Source organism: Taudactylus pleione, unplaced genomic scaffold (assembly GCF_031769625.1).
Source record: "Taudactylus pleione unplaced genomic scaffold, aTauple2 ptg000667l, whole genome shotgun sequence".
NCBI lineage: Eukaryota > Metazoa > Chordata > Amphibia > Anura > Myobatrachidae > Taudactylus > Taudactylus pleione.
This window is the reverse complement of record NW_028285069.1, coordinates 522182-534083: the sequence shown is the minus strand read 5'-3', so window position 1 is coordinate 534083 and position 11902 is coordinate 522182. Positions and strand designations below refer to the sequence as shown.

Sequence of the window (11902 nt, the reverse complement as noted above, 5' to 3'; positions counted from 1 at the left end):
GATTATATATTTAGCCTGGCTAGGTGTACCCTTTACATGCATCATAGAAATGGTTTTATGTTCTTTTGATTTTACTGATTAATTATATAGTTACCGACCTTCTGTCTGCCTCCGCAGCCAGGTCGGCACTGCGGTGAGTGGCGGAGGGTGTTGCTCATATGAACCAATCAGTATTAAACTATCATCTCCCTAGTACAATAGACAATAATAGCTAGAATCTGATTGGTTACTATGGAATGGCTCCACTTTACTTTTTCAGACTTTCTAGTAAATCTACCCCCAAAGTGTTTTAAGCTACCGAAACATATTTACAAGTATTACTTATTGATTACTTTTGTCTTTTTATTGATCCGTATTCAATTTGAGCCGAGCCACGATACTTTTTCGCGGCCCGGACTTTTCGCCTACTTCGCCTGTTTTGCAGGTGGAAAAGTATTGCGCGCGTGCCCGCTTATCCCCGTATTCAATTTGAAAGTACGCAAAAACGGGACCTGGCGAAACTTAAACAGGAGAAAAGTACTGTCAGAAATGGGGAAATCAGCCTGAAGGTATTTGGTGTTTTTAAACGGGCTCAATAGCTGCTAAATAGCATTTTTGTATACGTGGTGCAGAATAGTATTCTGGAGTATTTCTTCCAGAAAATAACTTATCCCAGCAAATTTGGGGTACTTGAAATGGGGGTCAGTATATTTAAAAGTTGCCAAAGTGAAGTTGGAAAAATCGTGTAAAATCCACCTGCCGCAAGCACCTGCAATCAAAAAAACACTTGGGGCATACTTGGGGATCCCCCCCAGAGTCAAGTTCGCTAGTTTATAACTTTGTACTCCAACTTTTTTTTTTTTCGCCCCCCTTTTTGGGGTGTCCTTTAGTGTTTTTTTTTAAAAAATTTACACAGTTTACCTTTGGGGGACTGTCTGAAGGCTGCACGGGGGTTGCCGCAACGTTGCACCCCAGAACCCCAATTCTGCACTTTTTTCCGCCTGCTATTCATAGGCGAAACTTTTTCGCCTAGTACATTGCATTGACTTTCCGCCTAGGCGGAAAGTCTTTCAAATAGAATACGGGGTAAAAACAAAACAGGCGAAAATGACATCATAGGAGAAAAAGTATCGCAGATCCGGACTTTTCTCCTCAAATTGAATATGGGCCATTGTCTTTTTCATGGATTCATTTTATTTTAAAATCTTCTTACTTTTTCACCAGCAAATCACATTAAAGTTGACCGAAAAGATGTCTTCTCCTGACTTTGTATGACACTTCCATTTTACAGAAAATGGCAGAAAAAGACACACTATGGGCCTGATTCAGAGCCGCTCGTAAGCGGCCGCTCGTTCGTTCTGACCGATGTTCGCTCATCTGCGTATGCGTACGGATTGCAATACGCATGCGCGAACCAGTCAGTGCGGCCGAAAATTGTTTGTTCGCTATATAGCGAATGCCTGCTACTTTGAGTGACAGGATGAGGCGTATGTGGGTGGTAACAGGGGAAGGGGCTTGAAAACGGGGAGTGGAGATCAGAACGCAGGCCTGCTTAAAGGTCAAAACGGGCGTTTTAAGGGTGTGCATAATTAAAACAGCAGCGTCATTGCCCATGTCACCTGGTTGTTTTATAGTCAGAACTGCTCGCAATATAGTGGTAGGAAAAACCAACCACAAGAATAGCGAGCAGTTCATACGCTGGTCGATGTACTCGATTAATCTAATAAATAGTGGACATGACGTATGGTGCGAGCGGCCAGGGGGCGTATTTTTCAAAATTACAACCGCAAGTTTTGCTCGCTCGTTCAGACTTAGGCCCTCATTCAGAGCCGTACGCTCTGAGCAGAGCGCACGCTCTGAATGAGGTCCGCCCACCATAATTATGGAGCGTCCTCCTGTACGCTCGTATAGCTGTGGGTCACCACCCACAGCCTATACGAGCGTGCAGTTTGATGGCCGCGATGGTCTTGACCATCGCGACCATCGCCACTGCGAGCCGGAGCCTGCGGTTGAGTTTTTCAACCGCAAGGCCCGGAGTGATTTTGGCTCTATCAGAGCCAAAATCACTCCCACTGACATCACTAGTGATGTCAGTGGGCCGGCTTCTGACGGTAAGCGTTCCCTTGGGAACGCCCCCGTCAGGGAGGCACGCCCCCGGCACGCCCACCAAAGGGGGCGTGCTGTCAATCAACATCGACAGCACGCCCCCTTTGATCAGACACAACGAGCGAAGGAAAGTCCTTCGCTCGTCGCGTCTGGCGCATGCGCACGACGGAGCTCCCGCCGTCGTGCGCATGCGCAGTGCACAACATCGACCCACTTGCGAGCGGACAGCCGCTTGCGAGTGGGTCTGAATCAGGCCCTTAGAGGCGTGAACAGACCGCAATGAGCGAACGATTCATTTGAATAGCCAGCCCCTTGTTTTGGAACGAACAACCACAAATAGTGAGCGGCTCTGAATCAGACCCTATGTTGTTACTTTCAGTAGAACTTTACATCCCGTAATTGTTAAGATACCCGCTGAAGGATAAACAATTGCTTGTTTGGGGAACATATATTTCGTGACGCAGTAAATGGGACTTACCAGGGGAAAAATATCCTTTTTTTATGGAGGAATTATTCTCTTTATGGGCCCCATTTACAAACGAAAATTATGCCAGGTTTCTGTATTTAGTAATTTACAGCAAATTTTGTATTTACAGCATCGCTCTCATCATCTTTTAGATGGCGAGAGAGATGCCCCATTGCCGGCAATGCAGACCCGGCGGTGCCTTTCCGTCTTCAGCGAAGCCTTGCAGGCACTGCCGGGTCCCCCGTGTCATGCACATACGCAGAGGGACCGTCGCGCATGCGCATAACACTGGAGCCCGTCGCTGGTAGCCAGCAGCCCAGCGGAGGATCTTGCTGAGGACTTGGACTTCGCGGGACCTCGCCGTAGGGGTAAGTATTACTAAATACCAGTGGAATTTTCGTTTGTATCACAGTGATACTAAACGAAAATTCCCGCTGGTATTTCGTTTTGTTTGAAAATGGGGCCCTGTATATACTCGTAATTATCACTAGTTTTATATAAAGCTTTGGAAAGGAAGATAATTTACCTTGTGAAGTCAAACAACAAAAAATTCCCAGTTCTTATATACCAGAGCTTTGTCAATACGCCCCTTGTCCTTTACGGCGTCCTTTCTCCTTGTATAAATAAAAGGGGCAGTGTTGAATGAGCAGGAGAGAAGGTGTATAGTTACTAATTCAGGGGGTATTTACTCACCAAGCCCAGGACGGCATTAATCTAATTATAGACCATCCATCAGTCCCCGTAGGGATCAGCTCACTACAAAAAAAAAAAATCACCTGACTACATAACTGAAATCCCCCATGGCTCCTGAGTAGCCAGCACATGCAACAGTCCACTTGAACTATGAACTATAAGGTCACGCTATAGGCCGCATCTGTCCATTTTGCAATTCTCAGAGCCATAATAGAAAAAACATTAGTCTTTTTGAATGCAATTTTTTTTTTGTTCAAATCAAACGAAAGCAAAAAGAAAGTATAGCAATCAGGATGAAAGCTTGCTATATATAGCTAAAGTACATACAATTTCAGCCGGAGAGTATTGAGGAAGCATAAAGGTTTTTATAAGGATTGTACAGTAGGAGAATACTTTTATAACCTACCTAGTTAAAAAATGTTGAGATTCAGATGTTATTTCAGCTTTGGATTTCCTTCTGAAGTAAATAATTAATTTTGTATTGTTCTAATTATATTATGCAGTGTTGTACAGAGAAGAGGTCAGTCCTTGCCCCAGTGGATCTTACATTATGGGGTCTATGTACTAAGCCTTGGAGAGATAAAGTGGACGGAGATAAGGTACTAACCAATCATCTCCTAACTGGGATACGTTCAGTATATCGGCACAGGGGATGCCGGCGCTTAGAATACCATCACCGGAATCCCGAAACCTGTCAGAATCCCAGTGCCGGCATCCCGAAGGTAAGTAGCGGGGATGGGGGGAGGGTTAGAGGTTAGGATTAGACACTAGGGGGAGGGTTAGGGTTAGACACTAGGGGGAGGGTTAGGTACTAGGGGGAGGGTTAGGGTTAGACACTAGGGGGAGGGTTAGGGTTACACACTAGGGGGAGGGTTATGGTTAGACACTAGGGGGAGGGTTAGGGTTAGACACTAGGGGGAGGGTTACGGTTAGGCACTAGGAGGAGGGTTAGACACTAGGGGGAGGGTTAGGGTTAGGCACTAGTGGGAGGGTTAGGGTTAGACACTAGGGGACGGGTTAGGGTTAGGCACTAGGGGAAGGGTTAGACACTAGGGGGAGGGTTAGGGTTAGGCACTAGGGGGAGGGTTAGGGTTAGACACTAGGGGGAGGGTTAGGCACTAGGGAGAGGGTTAGGGTTAGGCACTAGGGGGAGGGTTAGGGTTAGGTACTAGGGGAGGGTTAGGCTTGGGCACTAGGGGGAGGGTTAGACACTAGGGGGAGGGTTAGGGTTAGACACTAGGGGGAGGGTTAGGGTTAGACACTAGGGGTAATGTTAGGGTTAGACACTAGGGGGAGGGTTAGACACTAGGGGTAGGGTTAGGGTTAGACACTAGGGGGAGGGTTAGGGTTAGACACTAGGGGTAATGTTAGGGTTAGACACTAGGGGGAGGGTTAGACACTAGGGGTAGGGTTATGGTTAGACACTAGGGGGAGGGTTAGGGTTAGACACCAGGAAGGGTCAGTGGCAAATGCAGGATTTTGAAAGGGGGCTTCCAAATCCTTGGTTACCGAACCAATGAAAAAAAATCTAGCTACAAATAAATAGATAGATATACAGACAGACAGATAGAAACAGCTTACACAGGATTTAGGACCACCACAGTATAATATACCTCTCAGCCTATGACGGGGTACAAACACACTGACTGACACAGACACACACACACACCTCTATCACTAAAAAACATGAATGTAGCAGGCAAATAAATACAGCCAGTATGATTTATTAAAGACCCCCCTCCCCCTAGTAGGGCCCCCCCTTTGCTTGCCCACAGTAGTAGTCCCCCTTATGCAGTGGCCCCAGTAGTACTCCTTATATAGTGCCCCCAGTAGTGGTCCCCCCTATGCAGTACTCCCAGCAGTGCCCCTTATATAGTACCCACATTAGTAGTCCCCCTTTGCAGTGCCCCCAGAAATGCCTCTTATATAGTGCCCCCAGTAGTAGTCCCCCTTTGCAGTGCCCCAGTAGAGCCCCTTATATAGTGCTCCCAGTAGTAGTTCCCCCTATGCAGTGCTCTCAGTAGTGCCAATTATAGTGTGCCCCAGTAGTAGTCCCCCCATGCAGTGCCCCTAGTAGTGCCCCTTATATAGTGCCCCCAGTAGTAGTCCCCGCTATGCAGTGCCCCCAGTAGTACCCCCAGTAGTACTCCCCCAGTAGTGCCCCTTATATAGTGTCCCAAGTAGTAGTCCCCCTATTCACTGCCCCCATTAGCGCCCCCACCTATTCATTGCCCCCAGTAGTGACCACCCCCTCTATACAGTGCCCCCAGTAGCGCCCCCTTCTATACAGTGCCACTAGTAGCGCCCTCTCCTATACAGTGTCCCCAGTAGCGCCCCCCTATGCAGTGACAGTGTCCGTGCCCCTTACATACACACACACACAAAAAAAAACACAACTTGAATCCCCACTGACCGCCGCTGTCCGCTCCTCCCGGTCCACTCTGCTCTATGGGAGAGACATCATGACGTCTCTCCCGTCATCCCCCGGCAGGGGAGCCGGAAGGCGGAGCTCATTAGTGAGCTCCAGCCAGCTCCCTCCATGGACACAGCAGCCAATGAGAGTCTGTCTGACTCTCATTGGCTGCTAAAATAAACACACGCCGCCTGGTAGTACGAGCGCACTACCCGGTGCCGGCGGCAGTGTTTTTGTTAGTGTGTAGTGTTGACTGCGCTCACTGTGGTCAACACTACACTTAGTGATCGGCGGGCGGGGGGGGTTTGGGTACTCAGAAACCCCCCCCTCTGTGCGCGCCTGAGGGTTAGTTTTAGGGTGCAGGAAGGGGGAGGTTAGGCACTAGGGTGGAGGTACCAGGTAGGGAGGGTTAGAGTAGGGAGGGGGAGGGTTAGGATACCTACCAACAGGTGTCGGTGTCCTAACCCTGCTGGGATGCTGGCATCAAGATTTTGACAGCAGGGACCCTGAGTGCCGGCATTCCGTATCTATTCCCTCCTAACTGTCACTCTACAGGCTGTGTTTGAAAAAAATACAGTTAGGAGCTGTATGGTTGGTACTTTATTTCCGTCGACTTTATCTCTCTCCAAGGCTTAGTACAGAAGTTCCCAAATGCGGTCCTCAAGGCACCCCAACAGTTCTGGTTTTAGAGATATCAATGGTTAAGCACAGGTGGTTAAATCAAATTGAATGAGGTACTAATTACTGTAAGTCACCTGTGGTCACGCATGGATATCCTTAAAACCTGGACTGTTACAAGTGCCTTGAGGACTGGGTTTGGGAACCTCTGGCTTAGTACATAGACCCCATGTCTGCATCTATTGGCGGTAACCGTCTGCGGCTTTATGCTAATGCCGCTATAAAGCCCTTCCCTGGTCTACATCTGTGCATGCGAATGCGCAAGGACCATCTTTAGTAACGCCATCAGCTGCACCTACTGTATGGCAGGTGCAGTTCCTCTGTCCAAGTATGGCCTCCTATGTGAATGGTTGGGTATCTGTAAACGCGACCAATTTCACCGACACGACCGTGACACTCCCATAACACGCCCATAAGATGGAAATTGTGGTTGGCTAAGCCAGGTGCCTTACTCCCAACACATACTTATGACCCATGTCCATGGTGAGTACTATCCTGGCCAACTAATAATTATGGTCCTGCTTGGCCATGAGTTCCTGTATGTTGTACTGGCCAACTAATAATTATGGTCCTGCTTGGCCATAAGTTCCTGTATGTTGTAGCTTTAATCACACAGAGATCAGAATCCAGTTAACCTACCAGTGTGTTTTTGGACTGTGGAAGGAAACCTGAGCACCTAAGGGAAACATGGGGAGAATATGCAACCTCCAGACAGACAGGACCACGTTGGAATTGAAACCATGGCCACAGTGCTGTGAGGCTGCGATGCTAACCACTGTGCCATTGTGCTGCTCTTGGTTATCTAAACTTGTAAATGACACATCACAGTCCATCCCTCTGCCATGTTAGGACCACCAACAACTTTATTTACTTCAACTTTGACATCATTCTCCCAAAACACTTCCTGATTTATGGTTTATATAAATCATGGTCCTGTCTTTACTGTCTTTATTATACATGTATCATGTTTGGTTGGTTTTTGGCATTTTGAATACACTGCTTGTAAGAAATATATTGTAAAAAAAGTTCTTTCCTGTATAAATTGCACATGACATATGCTGCCCTAAATGCACCATCTTCATCTCTTGAATCCTATTTAAATATTATTATCCCACAAAAAAGCCTTTTCCATGTAGGTGCACACATGCCCGGGGGCACAGAGAAGGGAGGCCTGTGCCTCTGTGGGGGCCTGGGAGTGCAGAGGACGAGTAACCACGCCACCCTGCGATGCCATGACCACGCCCCTTTATATGCAAAGTGGCATGCACTAAAGGAATATACAGTATAATATGGGTCATAGCCACGGCCCCTCCAGTGGTCTCCCCCTGTACCTTGGCCCCCGATGTCTCAGCGCCCCTGCGCAGCACCTATCCCAAACCGCCCATAACAGGTAGCACAATCTTGCCCTGCGCAGATGCCATTCTCACATGTGAAATTCATGCAAATTGAACATACACAGGAGGATTGCACAAACACCGGCGTAATTTGGCTTTTGTACTTGCTGAATGCGCATATTCACGGTTTCCTAAGTAATCTTTTTTTAGGATATTTTTTCCTACAAGATATAATATTTATCCTGTTATTTTGTGGATTTTTTTTTTTAAACCCTATATAATCCCCAATAGCATCCCTGCTGGGTGCAGCATACATTTTTAGTGTCCTTGCTTTCATTCAGGAAAGTTAGGAAACATATATTTCCAATAACATCACCTGGCTCATATACAGCTATTGCAGTTCAGAGTATACATTTCCCACAGCCTTGCGCACAAAACACCATGATCACGGCAGAACAAGGGGTTAACTCAATTTTATTTTCTTCTTCTATAAACTGTACTGACTCCCAGCTAAGCCCATGACATGTTATTAGTCTTAGAATGTTCACTAATGTCCTAACCCTCTGGTGGCTCTTTGCCATCATTGCTTATTTTGCTATCAGATCCCCCCTCCCCTGCAGCGTTGAAGGGAGTTAATCTGCCCTTTGGCAATGAAAGGGTGAACAGCAAGATCATTGTCACCCTTTAACTCCCTCTCAGGTTTCTCGGGGAACTTCCTGAGTGACAGATGACATCACTGGAGGTGTGACTGAGTGGTGATGTGGTGCTACAAGCTGCTGGGGTAAAGGCAGCAGGAATTCTGCTGCTTGCACATGACTGCGAGACTTCTTCCTCTCAGCACTAAGTTCACCTAACACTGGGGCTGCCTGAGGTGGAGGCACAAAGTACACCGCAAAAAGGGAAAGAAATCTCAGCACTTAACGTGCATGTGGGATCAGACTGCTGGAGGGTGTGGAAGCCTGAAACTCAAAAGGCATCTGCGACAAGCTGGAAGGAGAATGAAAGCAGCATGGAAATCACACGAATACATCTCCCCTCACTATCCCTGAATAAGGAAGCTGACTGCTCTCGTTCCTTGAGGTTAACCTGCTGCTGTGCCGGTGAGTTTCCTGCCAGTTAACCGCATGGAAATTTTTAACCCAAGTAACTATATAATGCACAGTCAGGAACATGCACTAAGGTATACTGCTTCGTAACAAGTGGCAGGACTTGCATGCTGATGGGAGCCAGCTGAACTGATTTTAAATTCCATCTGCTTTTGTCTTTGTTTGATTAAAAATGTCTTTTCAATCCAGCAGGCATTGTGGAATGGCCAGGGACATGGCAGCAGCTCCATTCCTGCCGTACTGCTGAGCATAGAGGTCTACAAAATTTATGGGCACCTACAGCATCCGTGGCAGGGCACAACTAGTCTTTGGCAGTGCAGGACATCAAATTGTCCTCTACACAAGTAAGCAATTATGAGAGGACCCGGTTTGATGTTCCTGGAGAAACTGCGCGGTTGGAGACCTGGCCGGAGGGGACGCTGGAGGACTCTTAAGTCACAGCTCCTTGTCGCCAGCCTGACATGTGCCATGCTGCTGGTGTACGTGTGCACCCAGGACCTGTTGCAAAGCCCCTTGCCGTTCTCATTGTTATGGGAAAGTCCTACAAAACCAAGGCAGGTCACAGTTCTCGTTTGGTATGAGCCTTTTGGCAAAAAGAAACGGCTTGGAGACTGCCATATGCTGTTCAACATCACCGGCTGCCAACTATCAACCAACAGGAGCCTTTCCCAGGAGGCTGATGCCATCTTGTTCCATCACAGAGACATTGGGGATTATGACGACTTTCCAACGGACAAGCGTCCAGCTTCTCAAAAATGGATCTGGATGAACTTTGAGTCGCCCTCACATTCCTCTTGGCTGTCCACCTTAGGGGGCATATTCAACTGGACCATGTCCTACAGGGTGGATTCAGACATTTTTGTGCCATACGGCTATTTATTCTCCAGGAAACGTGCCAAAATAATTATCCCCCGCAAACGAAAGTTGGTCGCTTGGGTTATTAGCAACTGGAACGAGGATCACGAAAGAGTGCAGTACTACAGCCAGTTGAGGGAACACATTGATATTGATATTTACGGGAGGTACGGAATGGATTTAAAATACGACAGTGTTGTGAAGACCGTGTCCGAATATAAGTTTTATCTCGCTTTCGAGAATTCCCTGCACACAGATTACGTCACGGAAAAGCTATGGCGAAATGCATTCAAATCCAGTGCCGTGCCCATCGTTATGGGTCCCAGTAGGTACAACTATGAGATGTTCATCCCCCGGAACTCCTTCATTCATGTCGATGATTTCTCCAGTCCCAGAAAGTTGGCCATGTATTTGAAATTTCTTGATAGGAATACTCACATGTACAGGAGATATTTCACGTGGAAAAAAAGGTTTGATGTCCACGTGACTTCATTTTGGGACGAGCACTACTGCACAGCTTGTGGAAACGTCAAGGCAGCCAGCAATCAGTATCGGACCATTACAGATCTCGCAGGATGGTTTGAGAGCTGACAGAGAACGTCTCCCTCTTACAGTAGTTCTAATGACAACCTGAGCCATATCAGGCAGTATGGGCTTTGCGAGGCTCTACGGATTCATAAACTCACTCGCTAATGCCAGGTTTAGAGCCAGGCTCTACGGCATGGGAAACCTAATCTCGAACATTCATATCTCTAAAGCGACCACACTAAGAAAATTATTTTTAATGAAATTCAATCCAATCCTCAAAGTGTTCTTCCTGGCTGTAATACTATAGATTCCCTCATCCTATTACCATCATTTTCTTTCATCACAATTCTAACAATTTCACATCTTATTTTTTTTCTTTTTGTTATTTTTTTTGTCATAATATTTATAATTGTTTTCATGTTTTGAAAATCAGTTCAAGAACGGCGTCTATTGTGGGAGTTATTTATAAACTCATTATTTATATCGGATATTGTTTTTAACTTAAGATTTTCAAAAGTGCGGGTGATTTGGAAAACATTTTGTTTTTTCTTTTTTAGACAAAAAAATTTGCAATATTTATGTTTATGTACCTAGAAGAGAATGATAATACTTGAAGTCTATAACGAGAAATAATTTACTGTCCCTTTGGTCTAGAAACTGGGTGTGCAGCAGTTTGTAAGGTAAATGAATGCACAGGACACTATTTGCCTTTTTGTGTAATATTTTGCTATGCAAAAGTTTATTTTTGTTGTAGAATAAAGCTCGGCCAGTAACTGGAAGGCTACATATAGACTAACAGTGAGCATTATCCAGATGGAAGTTAAGAAAGTGGCATAGCAAGTAGGCATAAAACTAAAGCATATTTACCTGTTTTATAAATGTCCAGGTGGGTGGCCACCCCCTGCATGGTGCTACGAATGGCATCTTCATGGTCCTGCACAGTTTGTGGTATTGTGGGTAGGGGGCACCCAAGGATACGATAACGCAACCCAAAGCGGATAGCGTCATCAGGCTCCCGGACCACCCACTTCACTTTCCCGGAAATTCAAGAGTCTCTCGGACACGACAGGAAAGTAGGGCAGTAACTAGTGCAGTAACAGGGCACGGTTACGCCTTGTGCCGACCCCGCCCACTGAGTATGCAAAATCATGACATCGCACAGAAGGGGGCATGACCACAGCTGCACTAAGTGCAGCACTGATGGCTGTGTAGGGTGCCCATCTGGAGCGTCCACAGGATGCTCCTCGGATGCTGCAACAACACTCCAGTCACCCTGCTATCTACGAACAAGCAAGGGTCGTGAAGGGGGGTGTTGATAGTGCCTCTACTGTCTGTGCAATGGCACCGGATGCCAAGGCCGCAACTAGGGGGTGGGACTTAGAGGGTACGTGCCCCGGGCGCTGGACTTGAGGGGGTGACGGCTGCCAAGGTGGGACAGTGCCAGGTAGTTGCATGTGTGGGCCGAACGACGGGACCTGCAGGCAGCCGCTTGCAGCCCGGCCTTGAGAGACAGCACAGCCATCAGTCTAATGTGACGTCGGTTGCAAGCCAATCAGAGCTTGCATACCGGCAGCCAATCAGCAGTGGCTGCCGATCCGCAAGCTCCAATCGGTTTGCAACCGGCGCCACATTAGAATGAGTGGCGCTGACCGATCTCTGGCACGTGGCATCTCCGTCCCGCGCCACCCGAGCTCACCCACCATGCAGCCCCGGCAGGTAAAAGGAGGGAGCTGGCTTACTGGGA

General features: G+C 47.2%; 1 protein-coding gene across 1 annotated transcript; it reads left to right on the top strand.

The window, feature by feature from the left end:
- Window positions 1-8436: 8436 nt before the first annotated feature.
- Window positions 8437-11673, top strand: FUT4 (fucosyltransferase 4). Its single transcript, XM_088455709.1, has 2 exons — window positions 8437-8769; window positions 8965-11673. Exon 2 carries the CDS (start codon window positions 9130-9132, stop codon window positions 10219-10221), a length of 1092 nt encoding a protein of 363 aa, XP_088311835.1. The 5' UTR covers window positions 8437-8769; window positions 8965-9129; the 3' UTR covers window positions 10222-11673.
- Window positions 11674-11902: the final 229 nt, after the last annotated feature.

Excerpts from the sequence above, each read along its gene's own strand:
- FUT4 (XM_088455709.1), top strand. The coding sequence starts at position 9,130 with ATGAGAGGACCCGGTTTGATGTTCCTGGAGAAACTGCGCGGTTGGAGA.